General features: G+C 38.9%; 2 protein-coding genes across 2 annotated transcripts; one reads left to right on the forward strand and one right to left on the reverse strand.

Annotated features, from left to right (window-relative positions):
* Positions 1-137: 137 nt before the first annotated feature.
* On the reverse strand, positions 138-21185 carry gpam (glycerol-3-phosphate acyltransferase, mitochondrial). The gene is made up of 21 exons (XM_083903605.1): positions 21062-21185; positions 16633-16778; positions 16354-16473; positions 15366-15439; positions 14162-14275; positions 13349-13498; positions 13048-13147; positions 12192-12328; positions 11641-11740; positions 9992-10204; positions 9229-9342; positions 8934-9019; positions 7793-7902; positions 6873-6943; positions 6363-6630; positions 6130-6284; positions 5307-5384; positions 4993-5130; positions 4689-4878; positions 3304-3362; positions 138-3161 (listed from the first exon to the last, which is right to left on the reverse strand). The coding sequence occupies exons 2-21, from the start codon at positions 16714-16716 to the stop codon at positions 3045-3047; spliced, it is 2478 nt and encodes an 825-aa protein (XP_083759731.1). The 5' UTR covers positions 16717-16778; positions 21062-21185; the 3' UTR covers positions 138-3044.
* Positions 21167-23405, forward strand: rbis (ribosomal biogenesis factor). Its single transcript, XM_083903610.1, has 4 exons — positions 21167-21375; positions 22392-22507; positions 22632-22742; positions 22819-23405. Exons 2-4 carry the CDS (start codon positions 22397-22399, stop codon positions 22885-22887), a joined length of 291 nt encoding a protein of 96 aa, XP_083759736.1. The 5' UTR covers positions 21167-21375; positions 22392-22396; the 3' UTR covers positions 22888-23405.
* The last annotated feature ends 32 nt before the right edge of the window (positions 23406-23437 follow it).

Genomic DNA, 23437 nt, shown 5'->3' on the forward strand with positions numbered 1-23437 from the left:
CCATCCCCCAAAAAATAAAATTACAGACAAGAGGCTATCGTTAATCTATCATTAATTTATTCAAAAACAAATCTAATAATGCCAATTGTGCTTTGCTTTTGGACAGCAAGAACAAAAAAGTGACATTTGTTTCCAGTAGCTGGTGACTCTTTTTGTAGTAACCACAAGTTTTCTACACTTCTGCATATTTTCTTTTAAGTTACAACCTACAGTTTTTTTTTTTTTTTTTTTTACTAATAGGTTAACATGCACAAAAAAAACATAACCAAAGAACCTACAGTGCATTAAAAAGGCACCTGCTCTTCAGACACAGGCATGTTTTCGTTTTAATTCTACAAAATGTGTACACATAGTTGTTTTAGGACATTGTTAATGTAGCTTCCATGAGCAGCGAGTCTTCATAAATCCCACAAGCAGTTCATAAAAACCGAATCTCGTTTGTTCTGACTCTACAGTATCTCATTGACCACTTTGGGGACAGATGGGATACATTCGAGAGGTAATGTCATCCTACACAAACAGCTACGGCATGAAGCTCTTCAACGTACATTCACACACAAGACTGTAAAAGACAATTCTCAAGTTAAGGAGAGTTCACGCTGAAGAGTGGATAATTAAAGGCGACCAGAAGGAGACATGCAGTACAGTACATATAGTGGTTTTGTCCCACAGCGGAGTTTTGTCCCTCAGCACGGGGATGTACAGGTTGAGGGCTCAGAAAAAGCTTTAGACGTCACTAAATTCCCACTGACTTTCAGCACAGACACTACTCTGATCACACGACCACTTAAAGCACATACTATTCTCTTCTTTAACATGCTATTCATGTAATTTACCAATCCATAAACCCTTTAAAAGTAAACCTTATGCAATCATGGGTCATTTCATTTGACAAAACTGCATGAAAACATGCACGGTTTTTATATTAAATACGACTGGATGTTGACAAAAAAAAGGATTTAGGTTCATCTTAAATTGTACAGACAAATTGTCACCAACTCTTGAAGTAAAAATTTTCAATTCAAGAATAAATGTATACCATCAGACATCAGAATCACATTTGAATTATTATTATTATTGTTCTTATTGCCCGGACAGACGGAGTGTTGAAATGCAACATTCATACTGTCTTCACATTATCATCGTGAGATCCATATCATGATAACAATACATCACGCCCACTTTGACCTTTACAAACAAAGGCCTTCCTCTTTTCCTTAAAGAACCGGAGTGAGTGCATATGTGAAGTATCACACACACACACATACACACACTCACACACCAGCACTGGGTTGGATAAGAAGCATGTATGCTCTTGATTTTGAATGAAACACACAAGACCAGAGTCCAGATGTGTTACTGACCTATTTTACAATAAATAAAAGCGTCATGGTACGATGCACTGAGGCTCCACCATCAGGTGAAGATGTTTTCTTCCAACAAGCACAGTTTTAATTCACAGCAATCCTGACACACTATTTGTGATTTGACCTTTGGGGGGGGGGACAAAAGAAGAAAACAGAAATAACATAATTATCAGAATCTACTAGAACATTTTTTAAAATGTGTTTTTGACTTAATCCGTTGAGTAGCAGATATTTTTTAGTGAAATTCATGTTTAAAAGAAAAACAAGCTTTAGGTAAACCATAGAGTAAAGGACGATAGTATGATTTGTTTTTACTGCACATCAGGGCAGCAAGTAAACAACTCAAAAGGAGAAAAATATCCTCCTTTAAAAAAAACTTACTCGACAGAACAGTCACACTATCATGCTCTCACTAATGTAAAGTCTCTGAGACTTGACCTACTGTTAAAATGGATTACACAGTGGCTTGTGTAGCTCATCTGTCTAACAAACTTCCACTGCTCTCTCAGCAGTGGTGCTATAAAGACTTTATACAGTTTAACTACACAGGGAACAATAGTGGTAATCCCCAAAATCTCCGCTCTCCCTGAAAAGCACGACCTAAGAGTTTCTGAGCTTCTTGTGTTTGAATGCAAGTAGATGTAATGGCTGGTATTCAGTATTTTAAGCGCAGTTCTATGTAACATTCATTGAAGCACTTAAAAGAAAAACCCCACAGAGATCAAAGTCTTTTGCATCCAAAAGCAAAGAGGAAATGTGTAACTGAATGCACTTGGATATTATTAGTTTGAATGCACTTAACTGTAAATGCTCATGGTTATGCAGGACTTTGAACAGGTACATTTTTGTGTTTGCTAAGTAAATATTTTGAGCAGAACAGGTAGGTTTGTTGCTTCTAGTTAGGATCCCTTTAACTGGTAAATGTACAAAAACCATTTAACTGTTCGACAGGAGGAGTGGATTTTTACAGATATTTGATGTCAAATACACTTCAGATATGTGCGTATTTAGCAGGGTTAATATATAACCCAGGAGTCAGCAAATCTGTATATTTTTTTAACTTTCCTATATTACTGAATGTAACGACACAAAACAAGCATCTGTATTTAAATACTAACTAACAAACTACATTTCTACATGTTCCCTACTGTATGATAACAGAGTGCACTGGAGGTAATTACAGCAGCGGTTTTTTTTAGGTTTACATGAAAACATACTTGTTGTTGGGTAAGTTCACCATTAGTTTCAATGGATATTAGTCGTGTTGACATAAATAAATTAAATGTAGATTGTATTGTTTAGGCTGCTGTGAAGGTGATGCTTCTTTACTAACCTGTTCCAGTGTATTTTCTGATGGTTTAAAATTTAATCACATTAAAACCTTGTCGCATCACTGGCAAAGTTCACAGAGGATGATACCAAGACATACCTCTTCAAAAATTAACAAGACAGGTGTTTTTTCAGCTGCACATTTCCACGACAGGGAGTCGTAGACGTGCACACAAAGGGAAGACTGGCTTCAAGTCTCTTTTACGGCTAACAGCTAACAGTTAGCGGCTTTTGGATGAAGGCACTTCCTGGTAAAGTGTTCCATGGAGTAGCACCTGGGATTGTTTTGAAGTAACCAGTAGAAGCCCTTAAGTGGAAGGAGCCTGGGGTCGGAGCTGGGCTGAAAGGTCACAGCAGTGTGAAGCCTAGGATGTAATGCAGGAGTTTGTTCCGATTGGCCTGAGGTAGAAAAGTACTGCTCAGCTCCAGAGTGGTCACCTTGTTCTCTCGTCTCTCCTTCAAGACCTACAAGAAAATGACAGAAACAGAGAAACACTTCACTTCACCTGGAAAAAACATCAACATTCACTTTCTGATTTTCTAATATAACAGAACATTATAAACAGTCAGAAAAACACGAGTGTTACCACATGCATAACACACTTACCCCAAGCTCTTTGAATGTTCTCACTGTGTTCTTAACCAGGTAATGTGTTGCACTTTCACCTGAAATTGATGAAAAAAAGAGGAGAGGATTACCGAATGTGTCCTCTGATTGTCTGCAGTCCATTAGAACCATTAGATGCCACAATTTTTTTACAACCCGAACCTTAAAAAGGAAACCACATTTGTGTTAACTATCTAATTTCATTAGACTGCAGATGATTTACTGTATTTTTTCATCAAGGTGAGACACATTTTCAGGACATAGACATCGCACTGAGCCAGGAAACCAAAAGCAGTAGTGTAGGTGCAGATGAAGCTCGATGAGGGGGTTTATATCATGACAGCATTTGAGTAGCAGTTATGGCTATAGAGACGTATTTTAAAGGTCCCATATTATACCCTATTTCACCAAGTTAACCTAGTTCCCTGGTGTCCTAATGAACATGTCTGTAACATGCTTTGGTCAAAATACCATAAGGATGAAGCACCACAGCTGTTCAATCACCCTGCCAAAACAGCCCTGTTCAGAACGCTCTGTTTAGTAGTATCTATTGTAACAGCAGTTAGCATTTGGAAAAGTGATCATTTGCAGGCTCTAGCAGGCACTTTGTCATCATATATAACATGTATCCACTGGACAGATAAATCCTCTGAGGCTGGATGTTTGTGTAGGACTCTGTGCTGCACTGTAGAGCCAAGAAAATAACTTTTCGCAGACTCCGCAGACTTATAGTTTTCGGATGCCGTTGCCCTCGCCAGCACTCTCACATGTTTTACGGACAAAGTGGAGCTACACGAGACAACAATTCCAGGAACTTAGTGTCTTGTGACGTCTCAATGAGCGCAGAAGTCAATCATCGTGGGTTTTATCTCCTGTACTTAGACTGAGGAGGACCACAAAAACATGAGTCTTTTTTCACACTTTGGCGACTGGTAGGGCCTCCAGAGTCCCAAATATAAGGATTTAAATGATTAAAAAGTTGATTTTGCATATGGGACCTTTAATTTAGCCTAAAATCCTGAATAGAAGAAAGTTTTTACTCCACCATCTTCCAATAAATATACAATGTGTGACAAGGAGAATCTCTGCATTTTCTTTGCATGCACTTTATAAAACTTTATAGGAAGCACATACAGTAAAAACAGACCTGACATGTATTTTATTCTTTGGCTACATCCACAGTACTTCTAAGATATCCTTACCATCCACACTGCCCTGGAGAAACTGCAGCAGTTTTCAATGTATATGATTAGCTTTTCATTTGAAAACAGAATGGTCAGGTGATGCAAGTTTCCCGGATTATGACTGAATGTAGATTTGACAATGTTGTCTACAAAAAACTTAACATAGTACTATAGGTATGTAGGGTGTTATTTCAGTTTTACCATAAGCAGCCACTCCTCTCTCTGTGCGGGTGAGCAGGTATCTGAAAAGCCTTTGGGTGTAGTCAGACTCAGACATGGGCTGACTCAGACTGTGGACAAAGATAGCAGCGCCGCTGTAGGCCTCTAGTACTGGGCTGAGCAGTCGCTGAAGGAAAATGAAGAAGTCCTGGTGCTCTGCTGAAACGCTGACCTGAGCAAATCCAACAGAAAATCAGGGAAAGAATATCAGTAATTTGATGCTGCCACATTAAGCAGAGCTTGGAAACAGAATCGAAAATAATTTTAAGAAAAATCTTAAGGAGACCTTTAAGTATCGATCTCTCTGCTCCTCTCCGAAGTCGCTGTCCTCATCCTCCTCATCGCTTCTCCAGGACAGAGGCTCAGGAAACTTTTGGGACCAAGATTCTTCTGTGGGACTGGGGCTCAGTTCCTCCTGTTCCTCCTGCCACACACAAACACATATAAACTGTATCATCCTAACACAGAATACACGTGAGCACTATCAATTATTTGCAGTTTGATTCTAGTTTTCAAGACATTCAACTTGAAACAGAAGTCACAGTAGCCACTGTTGTCGTTTTTGTCCACCATCAGTGACGCATGTGTGTGAAAACTGACCTCTGCTACATACAGGACGCCATACTGGATCAGCCGTGTCACTGTGTCATGGAAAACTTGGTAAATGGTCTGGCAGGGCTGTGGAATGGTGAGGGAGTGACACAGAGGAGCATGGGAGAATTTTTTTTATTTACTACATTCAAATCAATGAAAACAACCAAAATTTTGACAATTATGAGGAAAAGTAATTTAAGGTCCTGACTCTTGTCCCAAATATGACAGGCTTCGTTCAGTGATTGAAACAAATATATAAACATTAATGAAACGTTTACATGCAGAGTGCTCACTCGCAAAGTAGACAGCAGCGCAGTGGCTGCGCAGATGTTGTGTAATCTAATACACCGCTATGGCGGTATATTAAAAATTCATATCATAACGATAAAAACGGTATTCGGTGTGAACCGGTATACCGCCCAGCCCTAAACTCTACTACATGTGCGTGTAGCCGCATGCATGTGTGTTGCTGATGCTGCGCGATGCGGGTGCATTTGATCGGCTTATTAAAATCGGAATATTTCTGTCTGACCGGCCGATTGCCGATTGCGGCCGATCACGTGAAAATCACTTTCCGGTTCCGGTCACTGGCCGATTAATCGGTGCATCCCTAATGATGATTAAATGGTTAATAAACCATTGCCAGAATAGCACTGACACTGTATGACTCAAAGATAAAGTCATGGTGAAGACTAAAAGGTGGTCATATTTCATCGTTTCTTTCAATAATTCACGTCCGGCAGGTTATGCTTTTATCTCTTCTAATCAGACAGGCTAATAATATGAGTTTACAAAGTCTAAGACAGTGAGGAGAAAAGTTGGGACTTACAGGAGCCACCGCCACTTCATTGGTAAGAAAGTAGGAAAGGCTGGCAGCCTTGCGGATGAGTCTCTCCTGACTGAGGAGGCTACATGGACGACCAGACTGGTGATCAGACTCCGATTCCACAACCACCTCTCGCTGCAGTGACAGGATGCTACAGGCTGAAGACAAACAATGAGAAACATTTAGTTGTGTAAAACACACAGAATAAGAACTAGCAACTTGGTGGCTCAACATACCAATGATTGCATCGGAAATGAAGACATGGAAAAGGCCATTGCTGTAGAAGTTGAGCTCAAAAAGTGCTGGCACAGTTTGGCTGGGTGCGATGGTGAACTCTCCATTGCGATTTGCACTGCTGGTCACGTTGACACAGTTTCCCAGGAGGTGGAGTGCACGCATGACCACATCCTCAGAGTTTCCTGAAAAGCCCAAGTCAAAGTCCCTTGAGAGAATCTCCTCCTTCATGTTGAAGAAATCTTCCACCAGCTTTGACAGCACCACCCCCTGGAGCAAAGAAAACGAAAAACAAGAAAACAAAAACATTTTCCACTGTCAGCCACTTGCATTTATTTGCCTGCAGAGGGCACAAGCTCACTACTCATGGGTAAACATGAATGCAGGAAGAGTTAGATCGCTTCCTACGATGCAGGGGTGTGTGACATTTGGATCACCTTGGTGTAGGAGAGGCAGCGTGAAAGAAGAAAAGAAAATGTGACAGAGGGGAAATGAAAGAGAGCTTTACTCACCTGTCTATGTCTGTACAGCAGCAGACAGGCCACAATGTTTGTAGACATGATTGCTGATGACTTATTAGCCGCTGTGAAGGAGTCAAAGACAGTATCATTAGAAACATAGAGCATATAGATACGATCAAAGACAAAGATGTTTGACTAATGACATGAAGCTGGGAGAAAATGAGGAACAATAGGTATATCCTTATTTTACATATTTGTTAATAGATAACAAGTCTTATACATTTTTTAATTTTACAGGTATAAAATTCCCCAGTTATATTGAAAAAAAGCAATAAACTAGATTTGTCTAGGGTATATTTATGAATGAGTAGCGTATAGTATGTAGTGTGTCCAAGGATGGGGTTACTCATGGTGAATTTGAGCATAGTTCAAGCTCAAGGGTGTAAAACACTGTCAAACACTGGTACTGCATTCCTCCCCTCCCCTGCTTCTCTATCCTCCCCTTCATCCTATTGGCTTAAAACAACATGCCATCCAGCTGGAGACTCTGTGATTGGTTGAGGGTAAAAAAAAAAAAAGAAAAAGAAAAGTAATAGCTGGGGAGAGACCGTTTCTGTCGTGCTTCCCTGGGGCAAAACACCTACTGTGATTGGAAGTGAATGTACTGATGCCGTGTCGGATTTCAGTTAAAAAAGATACAGTACGATGGATAGCATTTCATGAGAGTGACGATCACTACAGTGAGCAGCTCTCGCTTTGTGCCAAAATGAAAACGAGAGATAAAAGGGGTGAACTCCTAAAGCAGGAGCCACGTGATCAACATTTTATCGAGCAAGGTGGTGTCTCAGACATTTAGTGCATTATAATGACTCATGAACTCGGGTAATATATAAATATTATAGACAATATGGTTTCCTGTCTCAGAGTAATGAAATCACAAGCTGCGTGAATCGTGACAGTGGATTTCTTACTGAAGAGAACGTGCTTGGCCAGGTTGTTAATAAGCTGTCGTCTGAATATGTCATCAGGCAGCTCTCTGTTCATCTGCTCGTCCTGCCTCTCCAATAACTGAGCATCAGGCCTATAGAATTAAGATTAGGTCACAGTTAAACTTATTCAACATACAAATCTGACAAAAGTTTTGATATGTCACAACATACAATTGGTCAGATTTTCAATTGACCAAACACTCATTTGCTTGGTCAAATATGAAAATCATCATAAAGACTATGACAAATTTGTAAAAATTTAATTCTTTTTGAATGAATTACAACCTCCGTCAAGGACAAATATGGATTATTTTTCAGGATGTATGTTGTGACCAAAGGCAAAAAACAAACAAAAAAAACCCAACAGATTTAGGCAGTAATCTGGATTCAAAAACTGAGGAGCCTTGGTGGAGGGTTTGCATCAAAGTTAATTATACAATAATTAAAAAAATAAAATAAAAAAGGCTAAAAAAAAGCCTGAGCCTTCACTCTGTTTTATGGTTTTACACTGATGAAAAAATTGCAAACCCTTGCCTTAAAATAAACACTATTCTAATCTGAAGTTTGAAAAAAACAAAAAAAATCAAAAACAAAAAAGGGTATTTGTCAAATGTCATTCATTTATCATTCACCACTTGTTTTCTCAGCACAGCCACTAAATATATCAGAGAAACATAACAAAGACAGTATTATAGAGACAGGGCATGTTCCTGGAGTGAAGGTTAACATGCTCCATGGAAACTTCTCTGAAACCTCTGCTGGAATGGGTGTTCAACACGTGGCATTAAATGGACAACTGCCAGAATATCAGAATAGTTTCTAATACGGAGTTCAAAGCATACACACAAAAGCCAAGTGACAGAAAACAACAGCTGGGACAACACGATACAGGATACTAAAACAAAAGTTAGTGCATTGAACTGAAGTGACCAATTTTGATTAACTCCAGTGCTGTGCTCAGATGTCACATAACAGACCCAGCTGTGAAGCAGCAGGAGGGAGAAGTCAAGTGTGGAGTTGAGGGTTCATGATGTTACAGGTGGGACAGTGAAACGGCTAGAGTGCCTGCAAGCTTTCAGTGACATTTCCAGTGTGTTGTCTGTCAGTGTGTGATGACACTTACTGTGCAGAAATAATGGTCGGCATCAAGGTGTGTTCCAGTGACTCGAGCGGAGGAATATGTCGACTTCTTTGGCTGCTCAGGTACTCCTTTTTTTTGGAAACACAAGAGGTTCATTAATACAAACTAGTCTGTAAACACTGCCATGTTGGTTGGCTAGGACTACTTCTAAAATAATTGAGTGGATTGATTGAACTGATGATACGGCATGATAAAATAGTGACAGTGTTTCATTATCCAGTAACCATGACAGCGATGGTTCTATTTTCTATTAAAGCTAACGTAGACCTGCAATCACCTTAAGAGAGAAGGGTTGGTTGAAGTCAACCCTCACACAGCCGTTGTTCTTCCTGAGCATCCTGAACACTCCACATGCTATTCCCCACCAGCTCTCATTCTTCTTGGGCTTGCCCTGGAGGAATGAAGGATTCCAGACAGTCACAGTTTAACATTGGGAGTAAAACAGTACAAAACACATTTGCCATGAACAATCATTTTGTTGCCAGACTTGCCCTTAAAGCTGCAGTGCATAACTTTCAAATACGAATGAATGTCTGTTATATAAAGCCATTACCAAATGAGTTCACAAATAAAGGTTACACAGAACAGCTCCACGTGGCATCTGAGAGGTTTTTCAGTATAGTATTGTTTCGTTCTTGTGCCACCTGGCAGCATTCCTGTGCTGTGTAGAGGAATGTGTGTTATGTCACACATGACAGAAGCACAGTGGACGCACGTGTAACAGTAACGCTGCGCTAGTAAAGTGAGATGGCTGCAAGGAATACTTAGGAAATGTTTCAGAGGTGCTTCATACAGCTATAACACTGGAGTCTTGAAGCTATTGTCCATGACAGGTTTCTAAAACATTTCTTTAAAAGGCTGTGTAAAAACACTGCAAAAACTTTCAGGAACAGGGTGGGATACATTGGTTGCATAGATTGCAGTGTAACCCAGAATACTGCAACAAAGCTAGCCAGTCATGAAGAGAAGACACAGAGTATGGACTCAAGCTTTAAGTCACAAATTCCACACAAATAATACAATAAGAGACAATCACTTACCAGCTGTTCACTATTGTAGTTGCCCTCAATAATGCGGTCGTATGAGATGCCAACTGGCACCACCAGCACGTCCGGGATTGACCCATTCAACAGTGTGTCTACCACGATGGACAGCATGCCCGCGCGGGCTGGAGACAGTTTACCGCTACGAGAACGTGTACCCTCCAGGTAGACCTCCAAAAACTGCTGCTGACGCAACAGCTCCTCTGTATACTAAAAATCAGATGAATAGAACAAGGAGGAATGAACATTGAGGCACTAGATATTAGAAGAGAGACAAATGTGGAGACACTGTGTAAAGCGGTCATAAGATTTGAGACTCCATCACAATGTAGAAAACAACTAGGAGTTTTTCCACAATGGGTTAAAATGAGTGGTGGTAATTAAAAGCCTGGTGCATGCTTGACAATTCAGTACGTACAAAAGAAACCCATGTTGTGCAATGGTATCCTCCTGTGTGTATGTACACGGCTGTCTCTTGATGTGTAGCACTTTTAAGAAGAGATGCTTTGTCCTGAAATAGACTCTAGGCAGTGGCATTTGGAGTAAGCTTTGACAAGAACAGACACCCAGGTTCAGCTTTCACCGGTGCAACCACAGTTACAGCTCCGTGTGGCTCTTTTTATCGCATGCACCTCTGTTCTGACCGTGGAGGAGTTTGACTAATTACTTTTCTGTTTAAGATTTAAATCTTATCTGCAAAGGAATTGAAGAACTGCTTAATCCAATTGCCAAAAGTTTTTACTATTTTATGTGGGATGCTTGATAAACTTTTGTGAGCACAAAAGAAAAAAAAGAATATATAGGCCGTTGCTTCTGACAGCTGCTTATGTCTTCAGCTGATAACCGTTATCATACAAGCTCAATACAAACTTATCTTAGCGAGAAAATACACAGACTGCAATGTTTTCATTATTCTAAATTCTCTTGGCTTCCCACTAACTCCAGACATATAATGCAAATGTGTATTCCTGATAAATTGATCCACAGGTTCTCCTAGTTGTTTCTATCAAGCACACTTAATGTTACTCGTTTTGCAAGCAGCTTACGATATTAATCATTCATTAATCATATGTAGCATTAGTCCTGCTTCAGGTTTTCTCATTAGCCACAACGGTTAAGCCACATTATCCAAACACTAGAGCTGAAAAGAAGCTTGGAAAGGCTTAAATGTAAAATACTACGAGCTACAGCAAGAAAGCAAATGTGGAAAGACAAGACTAGAGGTGAGAACAGAGGACAAAATAGCTGGACTAACATTATGTAACAAAAGCTTTTAAGACGACCCATCTATCACTCACTTTGTGAATATTTTTAGTCAATCTTGTTTTTTATTTTATGTTTTACTACTGCACTTAATACTGAACTTGTATTTTGTATTGTGTTTTATTTGTAACTGTGTCCTGCTGCCCATCCTGGCCAGGTCGCTCTTGTAAAAGAGATTTTAATCTCAATGAGACTAACCTGGATAAATAAAGGATAAAATAAAAAAATAAAAACTCATGAATAAGACGATAACAATGAAGAAAAGCATTCTGGTGTTACATAATGGCAAGTTGTGGGAAAAAAACAGAGGCAGTAACTGAATTTAGAACAGATGTGTTTATCAAACCTTTACTTTAGAAGATTAACAGACCCTTGGGACTTACTGCATGTAAGAGTGATCTGTACAGAATATCCTTCTTCCCATCCCCCGTCTCCTCCATTTTCCTTCTTATGAAGAATCCTCCTAGTTTACGGATCAGAGTGCTGGAAGGGGAACAAAAATGATCAAGTCACGGCTACATTGGCAGGAGGTAAGTTTTTTTTATGACATTTTGCTATTCCCCTTTTCTACCTTTTCATGTGCTGAATTTATAACTTTCAGTGCTTCTTATTTCTTTATTTTTACTCCATCCATCTTGAATGACTTCTGTTATTTTAAAGATGACTCAGGTTGATAGTTGGGGGACTGATATAGAGAAGATTGATATGATAGATCATATCATATTAAGTGTAAAAAAGATCGACAACCTGATGTCAGGCTGCCTGGCTGCAACAATTCCTTCAGTATAAAATCAAGGCTTTATTTGAGCTGACAATGCTTTCTGGTCTTTTTATAGGGAATTCCTGTTCCTCTCATATCAAAGTCTGTCAAACAGACCAGAATTACCATTTATTTTTAGATCAAGCTTGACATGTGCTTGCATGGGAATTTTACCTGAGGATGGGGATGCTCAGGTTGTTTCCAGCTGCGATGTGGGGGGCTTTGATGTTGTGACAGAACAGGATCAAGGTGATGAGCAGGTAGTCAATGTGAGATTTGTGAACAGGAAGGAAGACCATGGGCACATTTTGCTGGAAAGATAAGATACAGACACAATATTAAAACTAATAGTTTACTATAAAGATTTTTTCTAAATTGTCTATTGATCTAACCCGAACTTGTGAATGTAATTGTAAGAGAAAAACATATTATTTGGCCTTCTCTAAAGTTATCAGCTTCCAGTCCTGAGCACATGCCAAAACAAGTCAGGACAGTGTCTGCTGCAACTATCTAATCAAAGCGGCCTCGGTGTGGCACTGGCACCAGTCTGTTGTCTACAGAATTTGCCTCTTCATATTTTCGCTGAGCCTAACTGGACTGGGGCAGACGACTGATAACGCAACTGCGCAGTCCTCCCCAAGGTCACCTCCATGTATCAGCAGAGAAAAGCACCTTTAAATATCCTAACTCACAGGGAGAGGATGCCCAGTTGGATGCCCAACTGTTAACATACTTGTTATGTTTGGCATTGTCTCAGTTATCCTCCTCCTTTACTGCTTCCAATAAAGCTTTTCAACTTAACTCATCTCTGACTCCAAAAAACTCCATCCTTGGTCGATTCACCAAATAATCAAACCTCCGCAACAGTAATAAACACAGTCAAGAGGAGGTATGTTAGGTGTGTTATTGTGTTTAGTTTTGAACACTGTGGTTTGCTCCTACAGACATAATGGACAAACATGGAAAACTACTTGAAAATTCTTTTGTGACAGTTCAGTCCATTTGCTACTTGTGTCTACGTGTTACTGACCTCTGTAGCAGCTTTCTTGACCATTTCCAGCTGACCTTTGTGGATCTGGATGCTCCAGAAGAAACCATTAAAGAGCCTCAGGAGGACCCATCCTGTCAGTCTGAACAAAAAGAAGAGTGATGATGTAGAAGAGACACAAAGTATACAAAACAACAGCTGTGGTGGTTTGAATCAGAACAACACGCTGTTACATTAATTTCACTGGCGTATAACAAATAACAGAGTCCGAGAGAGTTTGCTTAATGTGTTACAAAATTCTTTTGAACAACTGAAAAACAACGAAAGGAAGGTGGACATGCACCTGATGAAGGCTGGTGAAATGTTGGCAACCATCTCCTGAAGGAAGGTCCTTGCTTTCTGCTTCACTTTACTAACAGCTTTGTGCTCCTGGCCAGGCTGGCTGGTTGCATCATCCAGATCCGTAGCGACCTTAACAATAGCATTTTCCACGCTATTAACAGAAAAAAAAGCAAACATGAGGCTTTGTATACCAGACAGCAAACAAGTATCATTAAAATCATCCTGTCTTTTGTTTTCTTATCAGGGCATGATATATGATCAGGTCTCTTTTTGTGCACTTTATCATCAATGCTAGCCTTGTTCCGTTCTGACACAGGCCCGATTCAGACATGGTATTAACATCTGTCTTGAGAGATCGGAAGACTGGATGCAACAAAAATGATGCTTGTACAATATAGAATATATTAACTATTACGTTTATAAAATAGAATAGACTACACAGTATACACATTAAGAAACCAGGATTTATTCAGTATGAGGTTACATACTGTATATATGCAGTTGAGATATTGCACTTATGTGAACATGACGTTACATGTGCTGAGAGCAGTACTTGTTGTACAGTGCGTCTGGAGAGCATACATGAACTGCGTTCAGGAATGTGGCCACGTGTCCCCTAACCACCTCCAAATGTGGATTTTGTGATAGGATGCATTGGGTAGGTTCCGATCTGTGCTGTTTGCAAGTGATCAGCTCACTCCAACGTTGAACCAACGTTCATGTCAGGTGTAAGCAGGGGTTGTAGTCTCATTACGCTTCTTAATGCACTGAATAAAAACTTTGGTGTAACAGCTCATGTTCTGTTGACTCCTACCTGCTGTTGTTAAGCACATTGTCCACCACGTTCCTGGTGAAAATGTCCTTGTTGACGTCTCTCTCCATTACAAACAGCACGTAACTCAGGTTGCGTGCCAACCAGCCCCGCTGTCTGCATGAGCACACACATACACAGAAATACAAATAAAGATTACATGGGAAGATGGAAAGAAAAGCATACACCCCCAAAAATAGACTCTGGGGAACATACTCTATATCTAGTGCATGGTGTTGAATGCTTTCAGGAAAAGATATGACTCAGATATCCACATCTGAAGACACACCCATCTTTCTGTCTTGTGCAGAAGTGACTTTGAACAAAACTTGTCATGTTTGGTTATAAAGACATGCTGTAATTTGACACATTTTCAAAGACCGGCCCAGGCCAACATATCCATTACTTACAGCTTTCATGACAATAACAATGGCCGTGTTAACACAGTGCTGATTGTATGAGACAAAATTAAAACTAACTCATCAGTAGAGGTAGACAAAGTAACAGAATATTGTTGTTTTTTTTCCAGTTGTGTGATTTAACAACTGGTTACTGAAGTTATGTTATTTTTTGGATATTATTTGTTAAAATTCAACAGTTATATTTATAAGATGGAGGGGGGAAAAATAGTTAAATGTATGAGCCTAACAATTAGTCATCAGTCATGAGTTCTAAAAATCTGCATCAGCATCAGCCACAGAAAAATCGATATCATGCGACCTCTACTCATCCATAAAGGAGTGCAGCCCATTTTGGCTCTGGAGTGTCTCTGTTGACATATGAATAGAATGAAAAAACTAGATACACTTTTTTTAAAACTTTTGTGGTGGGTCTAATTTGCTCTATGATAAGACACATCTTTGTTAATACTTTTCAATTCAAAGGATCATCTTGGATTTAGAAAAATAAACTGTATAGATGAATGTAAGTTAATGTTTATGTAGTTTAAGGTGAAGGTATTATGGTGTTTGAGTTTTGCCTGTTCAGTCACCGGATGCATGCGTCTGTTGTCCCTTAACAAAAACTTTAAATTATTCATCGGTCTACCTTTCCATGGTTTCAAAGATCAGTCCTCTTGACTTATCATACACAGGTTGTTAGGGAAGCCAACGCCTGTCCCTAATGTATTCACTGTACTACACAGGAGAAGTTCCGTGTCTTCTTCTTATTGCCAAGTGTCAGCAAAATGTCAGAGCAACATGATTACCTAGTGTGGGTCTCATTGATGTAGATGACGTTGCGTAATCCCAGGGATGGAATACTCGGGTTAAATAGCTTCTCCTGTGACAGAACCAGAAATGAGCACAGTATGAAAGAAAAGACATTTAACAAATCTGTATGTAAGAAATGTATTGCATTAAGTCATGAAATGACCACTATATGTCATCAGAGATAGAGGGAATCTGTTAAATGTAAATACTGGCTTCACTATATTCACAATTTAATATATATTTACAGCCTGCATATTCTGTTATGTTGTGTTGTGTAAACACTGTAACAGTGTAGCTCCTTGTACATCCATCTTTCTGTTCATGTGGGAATAGTTCCTCAAACTACATGGCAACCTCAAGTTTCTGGGGAGGAGAGGGGGAGGAGGAGGAGGGACACGGCTCTCCAATATTTTTTATTTAGATTGCAGGACATTTTGAATCCTTATTAAGTCTCAACATATTTTAACCAAGATATCATTACATTATATTAACATCGACTGGTTTATTTTTAATTCGTCTTGGAAGACTTAGCTTTGGCATCGTCAGCTAGAGTGATTTGGAACGTAACATTAAGTCAGCTGAGCTTATAGATTGTGGTTTGGTCAACAACTTGTTAATTTGTTGTACAGTAATTCTTGTCAACTCTGGTTATGTAAATACAAGACACTATTTCTTATTTAGAAATCGATGTCATCGAGGTTCTCCGCCATTATTTCATTATGAGGACTAATGCCTATATATTAGCTATAAGTTTGGTGTAAAAGAACAATACATGTTTTTTTCAGTCCAATAGATGTTTCACGAAAACACATTTAAATGCTAAACAGACATTTATGACAACATGTTAATGACAGGTGATCATGTTGATCAATTTCTTCTAAATCCATTAAAACCCCAATGGAACAAACAATTCCCCAAATGGACCTGAATGAGTCTGAGCAAATGAATTCACGTTGGGGTTAATTAGTTGTGGTGTAACATTACCCAGCTCTGTGGTGTGCAGGAGTGACAGCAGCGGCCCACAAATGGCCTCTTTCTGTTCAGCAGGCCTTCCTTCCACGTGCTGGCAACACAGCGCAGGACTGAGGGGCTGGTGCTGCGGTCCTTTAAATTAAGCCACACGGGAACAATGATTTAAGGTGAAGGAATAATATATCACACATAAAAGGGCCTGTTCTATGTAGCCCCTATCATCTGACAAGATGTGCTTTAAAAGGGGGCCTATTACATAATGAATAAATCTGCTCCGGGTCTGTAACTTACCAGGTCCTCATTGGGATGCTTCCAGCGGTTACACCACTGCTCTCCATTGTTGACCTGCAGCAACAAGCCATCTGATGGCTCCATATTCTCTGCAGTCTTTGCTCTCTCTCGCCAACCCTCCGGGGCAAACACCACTAGCTGGCAAGCTGGTCAAGACACAGGGACATCACAATATCAAATTATATCCATCACTTGCGGCAATCTGTGATTTTTTCTTATTCTAAGCAAAACCAATGTCATCAGAAATGTTTTCAATTCATGATGTCAATCAGCTCAAACTGGGAAAATCATGAAAGCATGATCAGCAAATAGACAAACTATAGGTAGATTATTTTCCAACCTCCTTAATTTAAGATCAAATTTGTATTTTAAATTAATTACACAACCTATCGAGGTTATGTGTCAAGAGATGACTTGTGGAATGGCATTCATGAGACTCTTCTAATGATTTTTACGAGGATGCAGAAGAGATACAAAATACTGCAGTATAAAGCTCTTCAGACAAACTGATGAAATAAAAATACCTTTAATGCAGCGAAATACTGTGCAACAGTAGGATGCAACAGTAGTCTGGTGTCATTATTTGACACCAGACTATTTTAATCAAGAAACAATCAGTAAGAGAAAGAGTGTGCATTCAACAAGTAAAAATGTGGTTCCCTCCCACATGATGCATCACCCTTTTAGTATGATGGGTTCATCAAACAACTCTTTCCTCCAGTTAGACTTGATTTTCCAAGTCATATGGAGGCTACATTGTTTTTATTTGTCTCCAGACACTGTGGATATAATATACAGACTGGTTTACTGTGATTCAAATAACTCACAAGGATCAGGAATAGTTATTGTGATTTACATGACAAAAGACCCACAGTATTACAGTATGTCACTCAAATGGTTGGATTTGTTTATACTGGTTTTACCATTTGATACACCCTCAAATACATTTGTTTGTTTAGGTCACAATTATGTAAATGCCACACCACAAAACAGGAAATACTTCATTGTTTTCAGAGCCACTAAGTCATCTTCTGACATCCCACAAGTGACATACCAACACGATGGACGACTGGAAACAGATGTGCTGTTCATCAACTATTACAACTTTTTGGAGCAAATAAAGGATACAACTGACGGAGTACATTTTCCTAAATATTTAACTTAAAAAGGGATACAATTTAGTACTATTAATAAGACACAAGTCTTAATTGAATGAATTTGAAACAATCTTGATTCAAAATGTCAAAATTACATTGTGCAGCTCCGAAATAAAAATTACGGAGGGACCTTGGATGACCACACAAAGCCTGGGGCAGCATGAGATTCCGACAGTAAAGTATCCTAAAGCAAATTCCATACAACAGAAAACACAGCTCTCTGGATACCTTGATTTTTCATGACTGCAGTAAACCTAAAGTTATCGGCCAATGCCTATCACACAGGAGGTTTAGGGTGATTCACTAACTGTTTTTGGGTCAACTTTTCATGTAAGACATCTTGAAGCCCTTTATAGATTGGTGAGTAGTGAAAGGTTAAGGTCTGACAGCATATATGCAGTCAGCCCTTTTGCTGTGAACTGCACACTTAACTACACAGCAATCGTTTAAGGGCTTCAGGAAGTCTTACATGAAATGTATTGACCCAAGGACATTTTTTGGCTGTTTAGACTGAAGACGCCATGACAATTTAGAGCAACAAAAAACATTTAGAACGGTAAATACCAAAATTATAATTGTGAGACACTAAAAAGCATGCACACCTCTATAAGATAAAAATGTATAAACAAAGCACATTTGAAACAACTTTCAAATAGAAATAGAATAGTTATGAAATAGTTCTCATAACATTAAAGACAATTAATTTGTCCGTATTTATTTTGTTTAATGCTACATAATTATTTGAACGATCATTTTGCTTGCATTCTGAAGATTAAGAAATGAGCTGGTCAGGTCATGTGACCTCAAGTGCGACAGTGTGTTGGTAATTGTCTTGATAATCCCTTGTCAAGCTGAGGGTGTGCAGCATCTGGGCCCCAAATACCAACAAACACAATACAAAACTCTGACATTGCTCTTGTCTGCCTGCTGTGCCTCTGTTGTTTTCTGTTTAAATATTAGCAGGTGAATGATGTGGTCACTGCTCTGCAACACACTGGGCTTAGCTTTTCTGTGCAGCATTTTAAACGTTTCACTGCTTTTGTAAAGAAGCCATGTGCAGTACTTGCAACCAACCATAATAACCGCCAACTATCCGCCTCCGACGTTAACTACAGTGTGGACCATTGTGACACATCCTCTGCATCTTTCTGGTAAAACATTTATCCAACAAAGATGGCAAAAAGTTATATTTCTTAACAAATCCAATTGCATACCAGGACTGTGTAAAAGTATAGTATATGAGCAAACAAGTAACTTACAGAATATATAAATTGGAATAATTGGAAAAAATTGTGAATATCAAATATTAAGATTAAACCAGCAAAACTACTGAAAATGTGATGAGCATTTATTGGTGTTCGTGAGCTTTTGAAGGAACCTGCTATAGCAAACGTTTTGCAACTCAACTATAAATAACAGACTGCGTGTCTGAGTCCAATAGCCCACAGAGACAAGGACAAAGAGAAAAGACAGTACAGAGTTCAAATGTATTTAACAGAAAACACTGCAGCCAGATTCCCTTGTTAGTTCCTAAATAGGGTTGTGAGTCATATTATTAATGATGGCTGTCAGACCAAACTTTGAACGGAATGTGCATCAGTTAAGGTTTGGTGCAGCTCTGTAACTATGAATAATAAGCCGAAGGACGAAAGACATGCATGACTCTTGGCAAAGAAATGGCCCTGCAGTGAATGAATTCTATTTGAAGCATTGTCTTGTAGTGTTGTGGTGCTAGTAGGTGATATGCACACTGATGAGGGAAACTGTGTATTCAAAAGGGTGAATGACCAAGGGAATTCCACTCATGGCCTGATGGAGACAATCTGGCGCAAGGCAAAAAAAAAGCTGAAGAATAAGGAGCTGTGGGTATTAGGTAACGAAAGAACAAATGATAGCCTTTAAAGAAGCTTAAAGTAAATAAAACGGCTAATATACAGTAATAATATAGAACAACTGTTACTTTATTGTCTTCAAGTAAAATTAAATACTCTTGCTATTTATTCAGCATTCAATAATGTTATTGTAAGCATGACTCCAACTTTTTAGAAATGCACTAATAATGTATTTGCGCACACAAACCTAAAAAAAAAGCAGTGTAATTATCAGGAGAGGCAGCTCATCTCCAGCCAAAATATTTTCCTTTCCAATAACACATTACAGGACTAGGTTAATCCATCTCACACACCACAAGCTGTCTGCAATAAGCAGGTCAAATGGGAGAATTCTCAGTGTGACAGATGGGGGGGAGCAAATAAAGTAACTGGCTGTGCAGTCTGACAACAAAGGCAGAGGCCAGGCAGCGTGATGTCTGGCTTTATTTCCTTCCCATGATCTCCACATGCACTGCAGTTAGGTTTCTTATCAAACCATGCCTTGTTCCAAGCACATGGCATGAACTGCTCCCTAGTACAATTCAAAATTTGTACATTTTACCCCAAACTACATAAGTGACAATGGAGTACACATTGTTGTTATGCTATTGTTAAGCTTAAAGCTCATGGGATGGCAGTCTTGACATAGGGTTGCACTCTCTAAATGCTTTATCTAATTGTTATGCATGTATATTTGTGATAGAGTTACATTTATGCTTGTTTTAGCCACTTTTTAATAAACTTCATCATCCATTTATTGCCGATTGATTATTGCTTATTTGTGTACGTTTACGCATTTCTGTTTTAAACGTGACGAATGCTGTTACGTGAACACAACTATATTTTTGATATTTAATGATTATCTGACAACTTTTTTGGATTGATCATCATTCATCTTCATTACTTCATATTTATTTAAGCTGTATATTGGTATATATTGTATATATGTCAGCGCTGAGTATATGACTTTGTTTCATCAACCTGCCAATAGACGGAAAGTACCCTAAGGCGTCAATCTGTCACATTCACATGTGTTGTCTTTAATATGTACCGTTATTTTTTTTTTTTAATTTAAAAACAACTGGGTGGTAAACATGCATTGCATTTCAAACACTGCAGCTGCCAGCAGACATGAAAAATCAAGCTTAGGTCAAATCAAGCACCGTCTCTGTAAAGTTACCTTAAATGTGCATTGATTTCCACTAAATTCAGGACTGATGTGACTGGTGTTATTACAGCTAAAATGTGTACACGACCCTGAAGCGTTACTGTCACATTGCAGTTATTGTGTTCAGGACAATACGCGCTCAGCGGCGACGGTGACAGTTACTTGAACCCTGGTGATGTATTAGCACTAGCTCGCTAACCGGTGCTGTGGGCAGAAATACATATCTCGCTTACCTTGAATATTGTGTTACGCTGACTCATATCTCAAAAATATACTCGTTGACTAAACCCCAATCTGTAACTGAAGACTTCGGCCGCCTTTAGTCTTCACACGTTGGCTCCACTGGACTCAGCAAAAGACCGGCTAGGCTGTCGCGGCTCTGCCACATAAAGCTGCATGACTAGAGGACGGACCGTCGTTGTTTTTAGGACAGTGGCCAATGATGACGCAATCATACGTCGACTGTCGCGTGAGAGTGACGCAACTTGCAGAAGACACGTTTGTGGCACATGAGGATAGCAACATTTGCCTTCTTCTTGATAACCAGGTTTGTGTTACAGCTCACACGTTTACTGGTTGTAATATTGTATAGTTTAGTTAACACCGCCATGTATTTTAACTCAATTACAAGGAACGTAACCGCAGCGCTTCACATTTAGCTTATATGTGTTTACAGTTAGCATTAGCCACCGCGTCAGCTGACTGTCAACATCATTGGCTGCTTTTTAGGTTTTTCTTAGATTTTAGAATTTACTTTTATCTGTGGGACTATGAATACTGTTGTAACTTACTGCCATTTATGAATATTTCCGTGTGTTGCCTGTTAATCTTTAACAAAATTCTAGCTTCCCATTTGAGACGTTTCAAAGCTTGATGTTATTGTGAACCAAAAAGACATTTCCTATGGACATAATAGTTATATTTATTTATATACATGCATTTTACATCTAAGTTTATTATGTTAACTACTTCTGTTACTACCTGTAAACAAATTCACAGTTAACTTTTTTCTTGTTGTGAATTTGCCATGATCAATCCTAAGTTCACCACATGATCTACATCTGCTTTTACCACTTATCCACACAATGAAAAGGTTGATGTACACAGAGAAAGCCTTCTCAATTACACACTTCTTTGTACCATATAGTACCACAACCTGGCAGCAAGATTGAACTCATCGGTGAATGTTGTTTACATAGCAGACTGTAACATCAGCTTCCCAAAGAACAGCCCAATTCAGTGTAGCTTCATCATCACCACCTCGTGGTGAAAAGTCCTGTAAAAAGTGTTAACAGTGTTGTGCAAGGAAATTGAAAATTAGGTGAGCAGAAAAACTGAAAAATAAATTTTTTTGCCTCCTTTTTACTGCATTCAGAATCACTTCTGTCGTTTATTCACACATGGTCTCAAAACCTTATCCGCCTTCAAGTCATTTGATTTACAGTTTCCAAGAAAGAGTCAAAAGAGAGGTGTATATTATAAACAAGATAGAATACACGACCCATTGCACAGAAGTTAAAATGTTGACATTAAATTACCTTTATGTATGTCTTCTGTCTTCAGGTAAAATGGCAAAGAACAAACAAAAAGGGAAAAAACAGAAGAACATCTTTCAAGTGGTCAACAAGAACCTGAAGCACAAAAACAAAGCAAAACCTGTCACAACAACACTCAAACAGGTAAGACCTCTTCTGTTTTCCTCTTTTTTTCCCCCTGTCCACTATTACAAGCACCATTCCTTCCAGTATCCATTGTAATGTAGCATTTGTTGAACTTTGTCTTGCATCATTTGTGGCTTCACAGATCAATGCAGTTAAAAATGAGAAGGTGGAGAATCTCAATCAAATCTTCTCAGAAGTCCAGAGGGACAATGCGTCCAGGTCTGTTGCTCCTAAACCAAAGAAACAAACACAGGTGCGTTAAGGAAACTCTCATATCTTTCATTTAATATCTAAATTCTGTATACATAACCTTTTATTTGTCTGTTTAGGTTGTCAAGGAGCCACCGAAGGAATCCGTAAATGTTGACGATGCTGCTGAGCTGTTCTCTCAGCTATGATGGACTAAGAAATGAGGACTGTTAATAAAGACACAGTGTCAACCACTTGATGAACAACTTCATGTACAAAAAGCAGACTCCAGATGAAGGCTGCAATTATGGATTTATATACAAAAAATATATATTTTGCATTTGATGTGCAAAGAAACATTGTCACTTGACTACAGTTAATTTTGTATTTTTTTGTTTTTCTGAGGTTTCATAAAATATTGAAAAAAAACTGACAAACTGAAAAGTGACCTAAAAAAAATATCCCATGATATCAATATCATGGATAACTGTTGTAAAGCTGTCTAACATGTGTGATGTATGCTTGTTGCTTTTAAAGTTATACATGGCCCTGTAATGTCCTTAAAGGCGCCAAGAGACCAGAGTGGGTGGTAAAATCTGGATTTTGCTGATGCTGCATCCTTCAGTGCGATTTTGTGCTTATTCAAGAATCTGTTCTGGTACAGTACTGAACACTAGTAACATCTCCATTAGTGTATAGTTAGTACTCTCATTCTATCTATTCTATCATCTGTCCATCTTGCTTTGGAATGTATTATTT

This window comes from Microchirus variegatus (assembly GCF_963457635.1).
Source record: "Microchirus variegatus genome assembly, chromosome: 17".
NCBI lineage: Eukaryota > Metazoa > Chordata > Actinopteri > Pleuronectiformes > Soleidae > Microchirus > Microchirus variegatus.

Excerpts from the sequence above, each read along its gene's own strand:
- gpam (XM_083903605.1), bottom strand. The coding sequence starts at position 16,716 with ATGGAGCCATCAGATGGCTTGTTGCTGCAGGTCAACAATGGAGAGCAG. Across the intron at positions 13,148-13,348 it reads ATTTCACCAGCCTTCATCAG|ACTGACAGGATGGGTCCTCC; the intron begins GTGCATGTCCAC and ends CTTTTTGTTCAG. Across the intron at positions 11,741-12,191 it reads CTGAGCATCCCCATCCTCAG|CACTCTGATCCGTAAACTAG; the intron begins GTAAAATTCCCA and ends TTCCCCTTCCAG.
- rbis (XM_083903610.1), top strand. The coding sequence starts at position 22,397 with ATGGCAAAGAACAAACAAAAAGGGAAAAAACAGAAGAACATCTTTCAA. Across the intron at positions 22,508-22,631 it reads TCACAACAACACTCAAACAG|ATCAATGCAGTTAAAAATGA; the intron begins GTAAGACCTCTT and ends GTGGCTTCACAG. Across the intron at positions 22,743-22,818 it reads AACCAAAGAAACAAACACAG|GTTGTCAAGGAGCCACCGAA; the intron begins GTGCGTTAAGGA and ends TTGTCTGTTTAG.